The sequence below is a fragment of the Apostichopus japonicus genome, chromosome 11 (assembly GCF_037975245.1).
Source record: "Apostichopus japonicus isolate 1M-3 chromosome 11, ASM3797524v1, whole genome shotgun sequence".
Taxonomy (NCBI): domain Eukaryota; kingdom Metazoa; phylum Echinodermata; class Holothuroidea; order Aspidochirotida; family Stichopodidae; genus Apostichopus; species Apostichopus japonicus.
In genome coordinates this window covers 16,305,028-16,323,888 of record NC_092571.1, presented here as the reverse complement: position 1 = coordinate 16,323,888, position 18,861 = coordinate 16,305,028, and the positions used below count along the sequence as shown (strand labels likewise).

Here is an 18,861-nt window from a genome sequence, read left to right as displayed (position 1 = left end):
CATTGCTGAAGGTATTTGATACATTTCTCTACAGTGATGGAACCAGCATTCTCCGAACAGAGAGAGAGAGAGAGGGGGAAGATGGGTAGGGAGATGGGTAGGGGAGGGGAGGGGTGCAAGTTACGGGAGTTACAGTAACGAAATATCGGTGCATAGAAGAAAACATAGGTAAAATTTAAGTAATGGATGCCAGCGCGAATTTAGGATTATATACATCGTTTTGAGCAAATTATGTTTGCAGTTCCTCTTTTTACTGCAAAAGTGGAAGAAATCGGCTCGGGTCCCGTTCACAGCCTTTGACCAAACTTTGGTTCAAAGCAGGTGCACGCATTTGACAGCACTACAGAGGACACGGCGTCCTTGCGAGGTGGTATGGGAGAGGGAAGGGGGATTGAACCTTAAAAGGTTATGGAGAGCGCAGGTATATATAGAGGATGGTATTACATTATTGGATTTTCTTGTGACCTGTCATAATTTTTCATGACTAGAGAGCGCCTTGTGGTTGAGTGGTTAAGGCAGTGGACTTGTGATCTAAGGTTTGCAGCTTCCAAAAATTGGGGGGGGGGGGGCGGCACAACATCAGAGGGGCACTTTCTCATTCCACAACCACCACTCGTTATGCTATGAACCGATACACACCGGCCATATCACTTAAATATATGCGATGTGTTGGTATGCTATCAATACTATTATGGTGCACATGAATAATAAAAATAAAATGTTAAACTTAACAAAGGCTTAAGATATCAAAAAGGACAGTTCTTCATCATAGGGGCACATGTTATTTGCCAGTAGGGCACGTTTGCTATTTTGGAAAAAAAAGTGTGGGGGTACGTGCCCCCAGTCCCCCTCCCCCCGGCTCCCTGGTATTATCCCAATTAAACTAGCTTTAATATATGTGTATGTCCCCAGTTTTGTCAGCCAGGTCTTCTAAAACGTGTATATATATACGAACATTAGATTTTTTAACGCAAGGGAGGTGGTTTGAAGAAATTTATTAGCATTTTTTCCAGTGCAATTGATTTCATGTCACAGCTAGGCACAGTCAAGCTACTTGAAACAAGTACAGCTTAAGTAAGTCCCCCCCCCCCCCCCTATAACACTGTGGTTGTCAGACGTGCGTCAATCTAAAGTTTTCTTCATAGAGTTACTAACTGATATAAACCTTCAAGTCTTATTGATATGAGCTTTGCCAAATGCAAATAAACCCGGTTAATGAACGAGGGAACTTCGTTGGAGCGACTTTCCCACGGGCTAGTTAAGGATAAGCCGGTGTTAAACACAATAGAATCACAAAGAAATACACAAGCGTAGTTTTATCTTTAATCTCTGTTCTATTGACCATGCGCAAACAAATTGTAACAATCCGCGTTCCACCGCAAGAAGTCTGCATGCCCTCCTTGAAACTGATTTTAGTCGTTTTTTTTTATATTATCATTGGTTAAACAATAGCGAAGAAGTATAAGCGATGGCTTATTCATCGCTTCTGTCGCGAGTTGGTCGTGTGTCAGATATGTTGACTTCCCAAACAGACCGGTTGACATGCACCGGGGTGACTAGATAGAGATCCCCTTACAATCCTTTCTACAAATAAAGAAATAAATGAGACGAGACCAAAAATAAATAAGTAAATAAATAACAAGAAAAGGGTTCTCTCTTCAAGATCCGAGATGCAGTAAGAAAAGATAACATATCCTTCAAGGGTTTGATCCGCCCTGCATCCAGAAGTTTAGAAGAAAACAGAATTATAAAAAAAAAAATCATTATGAGAAAGAAACACTCTTAAGATCGACTGATAAAAAGCCCTTGAATAGGTAACTATATCAACAACAAAAATAGAAAAGAATATTATAGATAAAAGAACTGAACAACAGGAAACCGACTGATAGAGCCTATACAATAACAATCCCTTCCCTGGATGCTACTGTCTCTGTTGTTTCTCAGGAAACCTGGAATTTAATCCCTGTCAATATACGGGTATACAAGTTACTGTGGCCAGAGCCCTATACAGAGAGAGAGTTACGACATAGGTTTACAGTCACGTGATTGGGAGTGCCATGTTGTATCCATTCACTAGTTTCATACAGACGCGTGACTTGTAGTAAAACATTATATCGTGGGTTGCCGTTTCTATATTATTCCCCAGCAATTTCGTTACATAGAAGGCTAACGTCCAGATGTATTAATTATCGGCAATTAACATTAATACGATACTATAATCCTGGTGCGTGCTAATCATTATTTGATATATACTTTTGTGACAATGTTACTAGTGTCTGGCATTATTTTGCAGTAAAAGGTTTTGTGTGTGTGTCAGGAGGTGAGGGGGCGGGGCAACCGAGGTAACATGAGTTCACCATCACCAAAGTGCGTATAGGTGTAGATATTTAGATTTTGTCTCCAAGAAGTATTTTATTTCATACTCTGTCATTTATTTATTTATATTGTGGTGCTGTGTGTGTCCCTTAAGTCGTTTAAGCTGACTCCAATGTATAGTGGATGTGGGTCCTTCCCCACCCCACCCCCTTCCCCATGAAAACCGTAGACGTGATATGTTGCATCCTGAAACATAATAAGGCTATAACTAGGTCTAAAATTAGATCTTAAAAAAACTCCCTGGTCTAAACGCTGGTTGTGGTTTTACATATTTGTTGCGGACTTAAAAAGGAGGGTGACCATCAGCCCCCCCCCCCACACCCCGCTTGCCCCTTGCACCCCTGAATCCGCACCTGCCTATTTTAAGGCTCGGCATTAGCTTCGCCGATATAACGGATTACTATACGTATGGCAAGGAGAGAGTATTACTTACTGAGGAAAATATTACAAGTAGTGTATAAGCTTTGACGTCACGACAATCTGTTGACACTTTCCGAAGAATCACAACAAAATAAAATCTTACAACGTTAGGAAAGATGTCCTAAACTAAATGACAAGATGTTTGCTGCCCTCAAATATAGTCATGAATATTCATATTTTCATTAATTTTTAATAAACCTTCCTATTTGCAGTATAGATTTTGCCACTTCGTGAAAGGTCAGAGTTAGTTTGTTGTTACATGTCGTTAAAAGATGTGGGATGATCAATTATAATCGGGGGCTTGAAACATTTTTTTTAATCATAAGACAATTTAGAAAATTTAATGATTTACATAATAATTACGTAACAAGGTCAAAGTATTGTAGAAACACAAAGAGTAACATATTAATTTCACCCTTCCCCGACCCTATCCCCCCCCCCCCATCCGCCACATTCTCCAACTTGTTGACTTCACTGTTCCGGTGGTGGCATTCATAACACACACACACACACACAATTTATAGATGCGTGTCAATACGTACTATCAATTCATAAATAATGGGAAATTTATTCTATATTCATCTATTGCCATAGGCCCTGTCTGTTTGTGGACTACACTTATCAATTAATTATTCCATCACTTTGGCAGGAAAACTCTTCAAATATATTTGAAACCTACACAAAGGCTCGGTAGAATTTTCCCAGGATGTATACAATGAGCTTTCACCTGTCCCAGTATAATCTGTAGCGATCCCTCTGCCTGCCTGTGGTCCTCGTACATACCTCCGCATTCACCCAGTCTTCTTTCTGCGTCGAAATTTACACAGACGGGGGGTTATGGGAGCAGGTGCACGGCACGGTACGATTGTGTTCAAATACAAGCCACTTCACGCCTCACTAGTCCACCCCCAATTCTCCAAAACAACAAGTTATAGACTAAATCAGTGGAACCCACAACGCACTGCATGGTTATATGTATATAAATGCCTATGCATCAGTCACTGAATGCCTCAACTTTTCCTATTGGTTACGTACCCCCGATTGAATTTGGACGTAAGCCAATCAAAGTCACGTTGGCACGCGACGATGTGCGTGTCGGTAGGTCGCGTGCTGTAATTGGTCAGAAATGGTACAACAATAGCCTCACACACGTGCGGGGTTATCCCACACGCGTCTCCAATCAAAAAGAGGTACAACAGGGGTGCAAGAGAACAGATCACTGTTATCGTTCACTGACTTCACTACTCGCCCTCGACACACACGTCGTAACTTCAAATCTATTCGCTTAGCGAAAAAGGGATTCAACGAGATTTAAACAGGGAGCTGCTATAACAGAATTATAAACACAGTCACTGTTCTAGAGAACTTTGGATATTTTCGAAGATGGCTCCAACTTTGCAATCGGATAGCAGACAGATCAAATCCAGAAGAGTAAGTACCTATTACTTTCGATAACATTTGTTACAGCATTTTAGGTAAACTTGCTTTTGATTCAAGCTGTGTTTGGAAGTAGAATGCATGATTTTCTTTTTGCTTTATCGTGGCTGGTTTAAAATATCGTTCTCATTAAGTAACTTTTCGTAAATAAGAAAGTTTGTATTTGAAACACAGAAAGCGAAGTCTTCCAAAACTGTTATTCTCTTAATTAAGTTAGTTACTTTTTAGAGTACGATACTTAGTTTATCAATCTTCATATATTCATCCTTTTTTTAATGAATTTCCAATGCTTATCGACGCTTATGAATTTTTGGATGTTCTTAGAGGGGTGAGGAGATCGGAGTAAAGTATAAAACTTTGAAACACAGTCGATGTAGGCTATACCCAGCCCATTTTGAGGATAAATTTATACACGGATACCGATCCAGTTAGCCAGTGTTTAATAATATTTACATCACAGTAATGTTTTTTTGATCACCCCCCCTACTTGGGGTAGGGAAGGGCGTTACCATCGATTTGATCGGTTAAGAAAGTAGTGGCACTGAGTCTAAATCAAGAGAAACCGTTTTCTATTTGCTAATATAATATATTTCGACAATTAGCACTTATAATAATTTTTATTCTCATTACGTCACGCAGGTATCGAAACATTTGACTGAGAGAAAGCGCCGTGCTCGTATCAATGACTCCCTTCTTCAGTTAAAGACGATTGTGTATCCAGCAGTCAAAGATGAGGTAAGCAATACATCATTTTTTTACATTCAATTTTTTCTTTTCAATTTAATGTTTGGAGTGGTTATATTTTGCGTGTGTGTATGCGCGCGCATCCCTTTTTTATTTGGCTAACTTTCGAACATGTAGCCCAAAGATGGTGCTGCAATGGAGCTGGTGAGGGACACAGGTCCATCCCCTATTGTTGAAAAAAAAAATGATTAACGCTTTTATCATATCTTGTTTTGTGCTTGTTTTTGTGTGTACCAGCTGCCCAAATATTTTGATGCTATCCCAATTTTGAATTAATTGCTATTTTGGATGATGTATGAATTGAATGAATACCACAAAAAAAAGATAACTAAGTTAAACGCTAATTATCAGGCATGCATGCCCAGTGAATGAAGTCGTTTCGCAAGTTTGATGTAAACAAGTTTTTGTAATATTTCAGAAGATATTCGATGGCTATTGTTGGGCCGTTTCCTATTGTCGTGCCTATGAATACAGTTCCCATGATGGTAGCAGTACCACGGTACAAAATTTCTAACAAAAACATCGACAAAACAGAAACTAGCAGACAATAATTGACATAGCGATGTGTCGCTCTGCTAGGCACAAAGTCAACACCATCTCTTAGACCGTGGGAAAAAATGAATAAGCAAACAACGACTCCTGTGCGATCTTTGACCTATAGCTTGCCCGAATCACCGCGCCCAAAAAATCTGCTAAGTAAAATTCATACCAATAACACCAAACAGACTTTAAAAATTAGCTTAATAAAATAGTCCTCACTCTCAGAGTTAGAATACTCGGGCTGGTTTTTACTAGCGCATACCTCCAATTCTTTTGTCAATTTTCAACTAACTTATAAAACTAGCTCTCAGTGGTGCATCAAATTGGTCACAAGGTTTCATTTCGAAGCATACCAAAAGCAAGAACAATAGATGTAAAGCTATCGTTTTGTTTACTCAGATTTTTGTAACTTGCGATAACTATATTCGAGGCGAGGGTACACCTATGTGATTATTATCGTCTGCTAGTCTTATCTTGGCTCTCATTGGTCCGTTTACTGATTCAAAACATGCCAGAACTTGTATTCGATAGAGAAAGGAATGGAAATATGTTTAGTTTGTTTTTTAATCTTAAGTATAGATTTATCTGTCGGGAGGTTCATAATTTACACTAGCCATGACGTTATGGACAAAGGGTATATATAGTTAGCTATTAGATGCACGCGATTATAACACGAGTCTATGTACGTAATATATGTATTCTGTGTGGGTGGGTGTACTTCGATAAAGAAATTACTCACCCACAATCCCGTAGTTTTACAAAATGCAATGGATGTAAGGAAAGATCGTCTTTACATACCCAGAACAATTCAGCGTTCGACCCTGTACCCCCCCCCCCTACCCCCTTTTTTCTCTTCCTCCACACCTCCTAGAGCTAGATTTTGACACATTTCACTTTAAGAATTATTTGAGGGTTTCGATGAAACTTAACTTTTTATTTTCTTCTGTTTCTTCTCAGGTTGTTCAAAATTCCAAAATGGAGAAGGCCGATATTCTCGACATGACACTTCGTTACGTAAAAGATATCCAGCAAAAGAAACGAGAAGGTAATTTAAATTTTCTTTCATCATAATAGCGGTATAGGTAGGGTGTATCGCACTCGCCCAACCCCCCACCCCCCCCCTTCCTTCTGTCCCTCCATACTTAATACTGTCTTGCTCATTGTAGAACTCGATAGATCTGACCTCGGTTCCCCCGAACTAAATTTGTTGTTCTTCAACCTGTATAGTCCCCAATCTTCTATCGCCTAAATATGGCCCTGGATTTCCAAAAAGTGTGATAATGCAGTACAGCGTTATGGCTAATGTCGTGAACAACTTCGAACAACGTTGTTATTGTAGTCTTTATTTGTTTACACTGTTTATTAGTGTGGATATCAATATACAGTTATAGTCATTTTTGTTATTTCTTGTCATTCATGTCTATTTTCCCCTCTTTTCTTTCTATAGGTATACAACCATCTGTTGATCAGTTCCATGCCGGGTACTCCGAATGCCTTAGTCAAGTCTCCAACTTTCTAACGTCTAGTGAGTCGATGTCATTGGAGACGCGTAGACGCCTTCTAACGTACCTGGCTGATAAATGCTTGACCGGGACCGCGGTGGACGAATCCAAGCAAACTGGCTCTCATCTGGCCCCGCCATCGCCAACAGAAACACGGATATCACCTCCAACCCCCCACCGCATGCCATCTTTGCCTGTTTCATCCCCGAGTATTGTCTACATTGTACCAGCTCAGGCGATTCAACCTCTCACCCAGGCGATGGTTGTTCCTCAACCCCAGTGCTCCCCGACGTATGCAGTGACGTCACCAGTCTTTAATACCTTACCAACGCCACCACATTCTCCTGTCTCCGCCAAACAGCATTCACCTGCAGCAGATAACGGTTACCACAAGACAGTTTTAGCAGACGCTTCGCTGATCGCGGCTTCTGTTATACCTATGGTTACAGTCAGTACCCCAGTGTCGTCTGCTACTCAAGATTCTAATGTGTGGAGACCATGGTGACGTACTAGTTGCGCGAAATGTTCATCAGGGGGCTTGATGTAAGACGAACATCGGACTTGAAAAGCAAGAATAGGATTAATTAACTTGTCTGTCAGATCTTTACAATTGTAAGATAGTGTGAAGAAAGTATTCATGGAAATTTAAGTTAGCATTACCACAAACAAATAGATAATTTAGTCGATTTTCTTAAAAGACTTAACTACAGAAACTTGAATGACCTTTAATTGACCTCTCCATTCTACTGTAGTAAGGGTGTGGTGTTTCTTTTCACTATGATCTCCCGAACAAGAGGAGTGTTAATTAAGTTCTTAAGCTTGTTTAGGTCGTGACAATGGTTTCATTAGGTTGGTCAAGTCTTATCTCGCGACCACATATTAAGGTCGCTTTCAATGTCTATAAGCCATCAAGCTACCTTCATATAACATTATGCAATAGCTTCCAAGTATAGCAAATGTTGATTAGCAACCATTATGTCACGCTTTTTCATTAAGTCTTCCCGAAATGTCTTCCAAATTTTTCTATGCTAACTGTTTCTACACAACATCTGTCAAAAAGTTTCAAAAAGTTTTGAAACGCGACAAGTTTTTTTAAATATCTTTACTATTATACATAATAGATTTTTGCTATATATCATTTTTCCTTTATTTATATCAGCTGAAGAAAACTTCGACAAAGTTGCAGGTCGACAGCGTCATAATAATTTTTTTATTGAAATGAATTTCTTTTTTTCTTATCCTATATTTCGAGTTAACTGTTATTCACTTAATATAAATTATACAACTTTCAACATACTTTATGTGACACTTAACTATTATCAAAATTGAACCAACTCATCTATAAACCCTCTCACCCTGTTTTGTGCAAGTGGGGCAGCATATAGCTTGAATCTTCTTCCATACACTGGCCATTTTAATTTATTCTACATAGAACAGACAGGTTCCTTATCCCACCTCCTAGCCCCTCCCCCTTCCCCATGTAGCCTTACCTTCCTTTACCTTGTAACATTTTGCGATTAATTAATTTGGGGCTACTCATATGTACGAAAGTTAAACGTTTATTTCTAAAGGGCAAGTTTTTCCTTTAATGTCATTCCGTGGCCAATGATGTATGATGCTACATGCATGTATACAAACGCTAAGTTAATGAAAATAAGTTAACGAGTCGAATACCTCATATGTTTTGGTTAACACCCGCCCCCAGCCATCTCAAAACATCTACATATATCTCATTGAGCATACTTGCCAATTTCAAAAAGTATACCTGATACCCGCTAGTACCCTACCCTACCTCCACCCTATTCCTCAAATATTCTTATATACAACATTAAGACAAACCAGTTGTAAATCGCTCTTTTTTAAAGAATAAGGTACAACGAAGAAAATTGTACCAGTGTTCTCACCACTACCATCTACATCTAACCACTGTCACAATGATTACTTTCTATTTATATTGTTCGTTCTTAGAGACAAGTAACTATTATGCACATCCAGCCACCCACCCATCCTCTACCCTCTCGCATTGCATTGTGAAAATGACGGAGGCAATTAAACGTCATTTTCCTTTCCCTTTCCCCAGATACCTCAAATTTTTCGTTTAATTTATTCTACATAAGTCATGACGTCATGAAGAGAGAGAAACGGATGGAACATCTCAATTATACTTTGCGCAACCCTCCCACCCCAGTCGCACCCCCCCCCCCCTAGCCAACCTTCTTGTGATATTTAAATATTTCTCATTGAGGTTACGTTTACCAATTTGAAAAAAAAGTATATTTGCAAACTTTAGAACATTTCCATAATCCATATCATTGTCATTATATTCGGGAATTTTCCTAAAGGTCTTTTCCCTCGGCAATTTTTTATCCGAATTATTCGGACGCATCGTGTTTCCTGTAAAGCGTAAATTTGTTTAGATTATATCTGGATAATAAACTTATATATACCAAACGTACAACTTTGTGCATCGAGCTATATAGAAACCTCCACGTGACCATTGCCTGTCATTGGCGTTTTGTATACGTGCCTTAAAAATGAACCGATTGACCTTACAAAATTGTTTATGGGGGAAGATGCACGCAGACCACTTCTCTTTATGCACAAACGTCAGGGCAGATGTAGGTTTTTTTAACTTCTCCCCCCCCCCCCTCCCAATCTTGTCACCCATAACACAAACCTTCAAAAGTAGTTATATGCACAACCTTGGGTTTATACCAAACTTTAGACCTACTCAACATTCTAAAAATGCCTCAAAATGATTCATTTGACTTCAAAACAAACCTGGTTCCCAACACCACCCCCAAATTTGATCCATGTTGAATTCAACGACCACAGGGCCACACATTCTCGTTTCGAAAAAATAATGGATCCCTCTCGAAAACTGATCCTATAGCCTATATAAACATGATCATGTGTACAAGGAATTTTGTTTTCAGATTTCAGATACATTTGTCATAATGATATGATATAAGGGTATATATTCTGTTCTTACCAAGTTCATTTCATAGGTTTTCACAGTATATATGAGCAAACTGTTTCTACCTTGGATATAATTATGTAAAGGCTCCGAACTGTTCGATTGGCCTACGTGCGCAGATACATTATGAGCAATGTGAATGCTTTTTTTTTTCCAACTATGGATATGTTAAGTCTCCAAACTGTATACATACTGTTCTTCCACTGCTAGTGCTTTGGAGCGTATAGAGTCATAAGCCTACAATAGTATAAAAGAAAAAAATGCCCGGCTCATGGCTGAGTATGTAAAAACAAAATTTGTAAGCATTAAAATTTGCCACGTGCAGTCAGTAAATACGAACGACGAAGGGAGTGTGTCAGTGTGTGTTAAAAAGCGTTTTTTTTTTAAAGAAGTATAGCTGGTTCCGTTTTCATTAATTGTAATGCTTATGTGACTCTAACCAGGGACGTAGCCAGGGGGAGGGCAAGGGGAGCGACTGCTCTCCCCCTTTCAGTGTCGAAATTTTTTTAAAAACTGTTGTTTTATTAGCATGGTATTTTGTCAGTGCTCTTTTGATCTTGAATACCCGTCAGCTCTGTTAACTCGATTATAATCGTAGTAACATTCAGGCCTACTGATGCAGCTTCTTACTTAGTTTGGCAGATGCAATAAGCTAAATTTAGCCTATTACAAGCCTACAGTTGGCCACTGCGTAATAAAATACATATTGCATACCTAACCGCACACGATGGAGTGTCACGAACCGTATATGCACAACGACGTCATCAACGTTCGTTCCCATCCTTTCTATTATTCGTCCTAAGTTGTTGCACGAACAGCATATTATGAAGCTAAGCAAGCAATCGTACGTGATACGCGCTTCCTATAAATAATGATTACACTGCTAATACACTGCGAAAACGTTTCTTGTTTTTAGGCCACTGCAAATCTGACTGTCTTACAAAATATGAAAGTTTATATTGTCCATCAGTTAAGTTCGTCAAATGTATTGAAGTCCAGACATTGAACAATAAACAAGAATCATCCTACTAGAAAAATTGTAAAAGAGCACTATGTTTGTCTTTCTGATATAATATGTAAAAGAACATGTAAAATAATTCAAACAGGAAACAAAATCTGCTGATAATATGATATCATATGATAATGATGAAACTGGCAAAACATTGCACCAAATCGCATATAAGGACCTTCAATTGTTCAAAAAAATCTCAAAGGGGAGGGTACCACCCCCTCCCATTAGACCCCTCCTCCATATCAATCGCAAAAAGTGCTCCCCCTTTCAAATTCCTGGCTACGTCGCTGACTCTAACACAGAGGTTCTGACCTGGGGTTCATGCACCACCTGGACAGCTAGGGTGCGAGACAGTGTCTCCCATTTTGATGTTGTCCCCCACTCTACCCTTCCCCCACCGCACCATCACCTCCACATGTCTGGTGACACCACTGGTGGTACTCTAGTGTAGCAGACTATACAACTGTGTATCTTACAACACTTGGCGGGAAACGTCATACATTGCCAAAACAGGCGGTAAAATACCTTTCGTTATCATACCCTGAATAGAGAATTGTGCATGGCTGCTCTGACATAATCCTGAATATACGGTTCTACACCACAGAATCAATTATATTGATAAACTGGTTTGCCGCCAACTGAACTTAGTCTGAAAAAAATCCATCGATTTATTTGACAAGTCTTTCTTAGCTTCACTTTCATTCCTCGAGGGCTCAACAGGTCGATTAGAAGCTATTATAGTAGGACAGGTTGTTTAATGAAATGTTTATGTGTTGCTAGATTGGTCATATCGAGTCCAGAATCGTATCCAATACATTTGAAGTCCTCTTTTATTCTGAGAACGCTTCAAAATTGATTAGCACCCTGGCTGGTAAGGATCTACTAAGGTATAACTAAACTTATTCTCGTATTTTGCCCCTCCATTCCTTTTCTATTGAAGTGGAAGGGTTCTAAGGTTTAGCTAACACTTGGAAACACGACGAATGCATTAACAGTACACACAATACGCATATCCTTACCCATGGAACGCCAGAAATGCTCAAATTGACATATTTCTGTTCAGTGTCAATGTGTACACATCTATACATTAATAAACTGAAAATGAAACCCATCAGTATTGGTGCAACTGAGGGCTAACATTAACGATGTCACTGTTAAAAAAAAAGAATACAAAAAAGAAGAGAAAACCCCATTATGGTCACTGTTAATAGAAGAGTGAAAACTGCACTTATCAATTGGGTGACTTCATGTCATTTCTTGAAGAGCTATAAATTTGCAAGAATTCAATCTGATGGTAAATAGTCCTCTGAATTTAAGAGTGACCATCCTAGATACTCTGTTAGATTGAAGTTTCACTCTTGTTAGAATTAAGAGAGTACACTATAGCAAATCCAAACATCTTTCGGAAAAGTTTTCATTGCTGAGTACGGTTATTAACTCACTTACACCAGTCTTTAGCGTCTTTCCCTTTGAGTTTGGTCTCAATATTGAAAGCGCATTTCAATCTTCTCGATTTTAAAGTCGTCTCTCTTTCAATGCATAGCGTATACTCTACAACCACCAAGCTTAAATAAAAGTCGCCTGCGATAACATAATTTTTTGAAGCTGCCACTATAAGTCAGCGCCTGTATAGGTCTTAGGCATGGGCGGCGATCATGGGGGGGGGAGGGACGGGGGGGGGGGACATGTCCCCCAATATTTTAGGTGGGGGATATAGTATCTAATATCCCCCCAATATTTGGTGGCATAGTTTTTTGTGGCTAAAAGAGCATATTTTTTTTTATGATATCGCTAATAATTTCAACAAAAAATGCTAAGATGCAACTTACAAGGCCTGGGAAGTGCCATTTCCAGCGATTTTCCAGGCATTTTCGGCCAAAATTTCCTTTAACGCTTCGCGCCAACTCATGGTGGCGCCACGCTCAGATAGATTGCCTAAAAGTTTCGCCCCTCCCTTGGCAAATTCCTCGCTACGCGCATGTCTAACCGTGTGACAATTTGTTACTAAATATCACCAAAAAACGGCACAGACTTTCACCGAGAGTAGTTTTTACTTATTTTCGAAATGAATTAGCTAGACGGACCTTGGCGTATATCCTGGTGGTGACAGGGGGACGCGTCCCCACCAACTTTTTCAGAGGTGGGGACAGGATATACCGTGTCCCCACCAATTTTTCTTGACCGCGCGCTGCATTGATAATTTCCCTGTATTGAACTTTGGCGCAGTTTGATCCAGCATTGTGCAAATGACATGCAACAGTTCTCACTTTATTACATTTATCCACAGTTGTTAAATTTTGGAAGGAAATCGCATTTGCGGCAGTCTATAATTGTTTCCTGGGAGAGGACCCAGACCCATCGTATACAAGAGTCTACTTGCATTATTTGTCCCCTGATTGTTTTTCTGCAGACGCCCATGTGTTTCCCCCAACTTAAATTTCTTAGCCATGAGATCTCAAATTTAAGGAGGTTTTGGAGCATCATTGGGTCTGGGAAGTGTTATTTCCGGCGATCTGGGAGGTATATTTGCCACAAAAAAAATCTTGTGCGCTACGCGCGAACCCATGGTCGCGCTCCGCTTAGATAGTGTCAGAGAACAGATACGCGTCCTGCCATTATCCAAGACTGATCTACATTTTTGGGATGTAGTTGCTACGCGCCTGCACCCAAGCAAATGTCCCCCCAATATTTGAAACAAATCGCCGCCCTGGTCTTAGGAACGTGAGGATGGGTGAGAGGGTGGGGCTAGTTGTAGGAGAGGGATTTTCAAAGAGGGATTACATTTGTCTGTGTACGACTATTACTCTAAACATTGTATGTAGAGTACATTAGACTTTGTATTTCTTACTTGGGACAAGAGCAATCAGTGAGCTCAATATTACGGAATACATTTGTCTATATATATGTATGTATGTATGTATGTATATATATATATATATATATATATTAAGCTTTGTTATTATGTCAAGTATATTAAGATCTTGCATGGACAGGATATGATACAACATACATACATATACAACTATGGTGTGTTTATAGGCTATACCTTAACAGAACACACTGAAATAATTAGTGTGAACACATGCATGTGGAACCGTTTTGGAGGAACCATTTAAGTAAAGAAACGCCAATGATTATTTGTATCGAGTATACGAGCTACTTCCTTGCAATTTCCTTCAAAACATTTTTTTCTAGCCAAAGAGCTATTACAAACATTGTAACATTTTGCGTATATATGGTTAAGATGTCGGAATGCAATAATAAACTTTTTAAGATCCTTTCTAAGAATAATCACATATAAACGATACGTCTGGAATTGAATTTATGTATTATGTCGTGTCGTTCGTGTTATGGGAGCCCTAATGCACTTTGGTATATATGCATGAATAATGTACATCTTTATAGACACGACAGTCCAACGAACTGCAGTGTGTGTGAGTCATGGTTGGTACATGTGGCATATTGACAATATATATTATATTGAGTACAACGTTTACGCGTCTTTGTAGATTTTACACAGATCAAACATTGCGACTAGAGTTACATATTGCGGGAATCCCATGTACGTCATAGAAAGGAGGGGGAATAACCGAATGAAACGGTGATGACGAAATCATCACCGTGTCATCTATTTGGTCAACTCAAAATTTCTGCGTGAAGTTTTGGTGGTGATATACCATATAAAGAATTCAGAGAGGCTTTGAGGCCCCTTCCAACAAACCCAGCCTTATATAATAACAGCCAGACCCTCCGAGAAGGAGAAATGCAAAATAGTTCCAGAAGGAAAGAGCCGTTCGTTTAATCTATAGTGTTCAATTGAGTACAGAAACATAGTGTAATCGAGTACGAGTATGTTATATGCTCGTGTACCATGTAACACAAGTCTTTTATTGATTTAATTCATTTTAAACTCCGATATATACACACAGACACATAGCTAACCATTGTTAATTTCCCTCGGTGATCATGATGATGGGTAAATAGTCTTAGTACCCACGTGGATAATACCCATCTGGATAGTACTTATCTTAGAACTGGTCAACTAGTCAGCAGAATATATTATTTTACTTTTGAGCAACTCAGATTAAATATATTTTTTTCTCTCTATCTATAGCTTATAGGGTAAACCATTTACTTTTTGTTAACACCTCTACCTCCCTCAAACCCAATTTCACTCAACCCCAACCCCCCCCCCCCCCCCCCGCCCACCGCCACCACCACCACCACCACCACCCCTCACACCTCACTTATCCCCATTAAGTGAACTGTTTCTGATTACCTGATATGTGTCTTTTCGGCCCTTAAATAATAATAATATTATATTTTGGCAGGCGGTTTCCATATGAGGTTTATATATATATATGCAACTGAAATTGTATAAAGGCCAACGTTATGATACAGTTTACATCATCAATACGTTACCTTGGAAACAACTGAACAAGAGCTTCCATACAGAGCCTTAGTCGAGTATGAATATCATTAACAAAACGCACTATTTGTATTGTTGGTATCCGACACCGTAACCAGTAAGCGTATTTATTATACAGGTGCAAACGGCACGAGTCTAATACCACAATAAACCTACAGAAAGAATGTTAAAGTTTGAAAAGCCGCGTCCCGAGGGGGAACAGCGCAGCCACCGGGTGGATTTTATAAATAAGCTTCTTCCAGTGATGGGTGGGGGAGGGGTGTACATGTCAGATCCTGGGCACCCCCAGTTTTTCTTTTCTGCTTTTCTACTTCGTTCCTAGGTCTCCCCCCCCCCCCACCCCCGCCCAACCCCATTAAGACTCCTAATGAGGATGAAGAATTACCTCATGTTTATAGTACCCACCTATCTTCCATATTAAAAATGACCCCCCCCCCCCACCTTGAAGCAGCCTTTATGTGATGTCATGGTGAAATGTGTCTTCACCAAAATTGGCCCTGCAGCAGAACTTTATCAGAAATATAATGTGATGGGGCTCTTCACAAACTCTAAATTGCTTTGGAGTGATTGGATTAAATGACAGGAGAAATATGTTGGAGAACAAGATGACTTATTGTTCCACCCCCCCCCCACCCCAGCCTTGATCACAATGCACCGAAGATACCACACACACAGAACAAAAAACACATAGGTCATCACGTCAACCTGATTCCATCTTCTAGATAAGAAGAATTTCATACGCCAATAGAATACTTAGTGATTCACTTTGAGCCAATACCAATATCGGTAGCAGTGACGCAACCAGCCTTTTACCATGCATGAGGGAGGGGGGGGGGGGCTGATGGCGGAGTTGAGGCAAGGCTTCTTTACCAAGGGTATACATATTTTACGATGCTATGTGTTTGAAACGTATTGCTGAGCCAAGAACTCCCATACAATTTTACTCGTTAGTCACTGCTCTGTCCTATACAGTGGTATACATTAATAAACTGAGCAAACTACTACAAGTTGAATGTGTAACATCCACTGGTGGATGCACTTCAGTCAGTTCTGTTGAATTAGTCGGGAATCTATAGCTAAATATATCTAACAATAAACCCATTCCGAGCTCACTTAGATTACAGGTATACCAGAAATGAAAAAAGGGAGGTTGTGTGGGGGGGGGGGGTGGGAGGACGTAAAGGAGCGGGGCGCAAAATGGGATTACCTTTCTTTGTTTCCCAAGTATTCGGTATTTATTGTATCGACAATAGTACAGGAAACATTTCTCTTAATATATTAGTAGAACATTAATAGCGCAGTTTGAAGATTTATTGTAATTAGGTTGTGTGCGACCCCCCCCCCCCCCACCCCGACCTCCATTGAAAAAAATACTGGATACTTTGAAGATAGGAAGTCTTAAATTATTAGCTAACATTGACATAACATTTGGCCTTTAAACAATGCGTTGAGGTATGAAATTTTAAATTACAATGTTTATAGCGAAAGTAATTGTAAAGGTTATTAATGTCTTAAAATTTAGCTATTGGCATAGTTTTTCCTGTTTGGAGGACATTATTGAATCACTTTAAAAAGCCCTGCACGGAATACTCAGCCTATGTTCAGTGCGGTTGGACCTCGGTAAGTCTATACAAACCATATATGTATAAATGTGCACGGACGTATACTAAACCGAAGTAAAAGCATTTGCAGATTTAAACTACAAGTGTTTCACTAAATGAATGTTTTAAAACAACTTCAAAACGGTTGTTTCTTTTTCAAAGTTTTTCCTTGTTCGAATGAAAAACTTGATGTTAGACTTCTTACGACCCGGAAAGAAGATTCTTTAGTGACAATTTATGTATAATTAAGCCAAAGTATCATAGAGTGCATACTGCCGGATTATCTTTAGTGTTCAAAGGAATTAAAAACCCCACTTCAGAGTACAGTTTCTTAACGCTTGTAAATACCAACTATGTAACAATAACACAGCGTGACTGACAGTTCCCTGTGGGACGCCGTTTAGGTCTCTCAAAGACATGTGTATAGTCCGTGCTATGCATGCTTTTGTTCAAACGTTTAGTTCGTGGTTTATATTGATTCGTTATAAGCTTTTAAATGGCAAGCTATTAAGGAGCCATACACACTGCCAGGTTTAAGGTTATATGGCCGTAATTAACAACTTTCCTCGCAGCATACAGTTCACTTAGGAATAGCACTTGTAATAACTTGTGCAACATTGCCGGGGGTTTGGCGTCCTGCCGGGAATTGCTAGAAGATCTGTAATATTTACCAGGCTAAGAACCTTTTAAAAGCTTATAATGAAAGGAAGAGCGTACACAAATTAGTTAACGAAGTAAGAGAAGATTGTTCATTTTATGGTGCGCAAATTGGTTTTCTGTAACACTTGACAACATGACGTAATTAATGGGGTTATTACACGATTGAACTTAAGCAGTAAAAATGATTTAGCAAAGAAAAGGTTACGTTATTTGGATGAAATGTTTTTTAATTCAATATATTTATATATACATACATATATATATATTATATATATATATACATACATATACATACATATATATACATACATATATATATATATATACATACATATATATATATTATATATATATTATATATATAGATAATAATAATAATTTAGCGATGTATTATTTCTTTAGTACACAAGTGCACACAGAACAGCAACAAAATGTTCCACGAATTTTTCAGGTTGATGTTTATTCATTTATAAGAGTCATACTTAGTATATCCCTTTTCGTGTTGGAAGATAGATACACTAAACTGACAACTTGTATTTCCAGTGTATCTTACTTTGCATTACCACATTTTTCGATTAAGGGTGACATCAGCCTAACCATTATATATAATTGGCGTAGCCTATGTGAATGCATATAACTGTTATGAACAGCATCGCTTGACAATCAAAGCTTGAAGACTTGATCAAGTCTAAAATATGACATCATCGAACCACATGTTCTAAAACATTTCATGTTTTTCTTTATTTATTAAAATATTATTTTCTCTAGTGCAGTTGACGGGTAATGGTTTTTCTCTAAAATGTGAATCTAATGCTATTGAACCTTGTAACATGACCAAAGTATGGCAAAGTTTTTCGGTGTCAGCATTGTTTACATTTAACCTTGAAAAAAGGGAAAATAAAAACAGTTTTCAGATTCTAGGGACACTACTGGCATCACATGGCCCTATTGATCATATTAATTGGAAGGGATATTCCGGTGGCTGAAGTCGATTTGTCTAATAAAATTGCTGTAAAAACTTTCTGCATCAAATTTGGTGACATTTTGTGCCTGCTTCTTGGAGGAGGAGGAGGAGGAGGAGGAGGAGGAGGAGGAGTAGGAGGAGGAGGAGGAGGAGAGGAGGAGAGGAGGAGGAGGAGGAGGAGGAGGAGGAGGAGGAGGAG

At 39.1% G+C, this 18,861-nt stretch overlaps 1 protein-coding gene and 1 long non-coding RNA gene across 2 annotated transcripts; one reads left to right on the top strand and one right to left on the bottom strand.

The window, feature by feature from the left end:
- Positions 1–1,314: 1,314 nt before the first annotated feature.
- LOC139976294 (uncharacterized) lies at positions 1,315–3,827 on the bottom strand. Its single transcript, XR_011796075.1, has 2 exons — positions 3,476–3,827; positions 1,315–1,584 (listed from the first exon to the last, which is right to left on the bottom strand). It is a non-coding gene; the product is annotated as an uncharacterized lncRNA (long non-coding RNA).
- A 201-nt stretch (positions 3,828–4,028) lies between these two features.
- LOC139976290 (transcription factor HES-1-A-like) lies at positions 4,029–8,242 on the top strand. The gene is made up of 4 exons (XM_071984951.1): positions 4,029–4,227; positions 4,873–4,968; positions 6,475–6,562; positions 6,965–8,242. Exons 1-4 carry the CDS (start codon positions 4,180–4,182, stop codon positions 7,522–7,524), a joined length of 792 nt encoding a protein of 263 aa, XP_071841052.1. The 5' UTR covers positions 4,029–4,179; the 3' UTR covers positions 7,525–8,242.
- Positions 8,243–18,861: the final 10,619 nt, after the last annotated feature.

Coding starts and splice junctions, on each gene's coding strand:
- LOC139976290 (XM_071984951.1), top strand. CDS start 4,180: ATGGCTCCAACTTTGCAATCGGATAGCAGACAGATCAAATCCAGAAGA. Junction 4,228..4,872: donor GACAGATCAAATCCAGAAGA/GTAAGTACCTAT, acceptor TACGTCACGCAG/GTATCGAAACATTTGACTGA. Junction 4,969..6,474: donor ATCCAGCAGTCAAAGATGAG/GTAAGCAATACA, acceptor GTTTCTTCTCAG/GTTGTTCAAAATTCCAAAAT.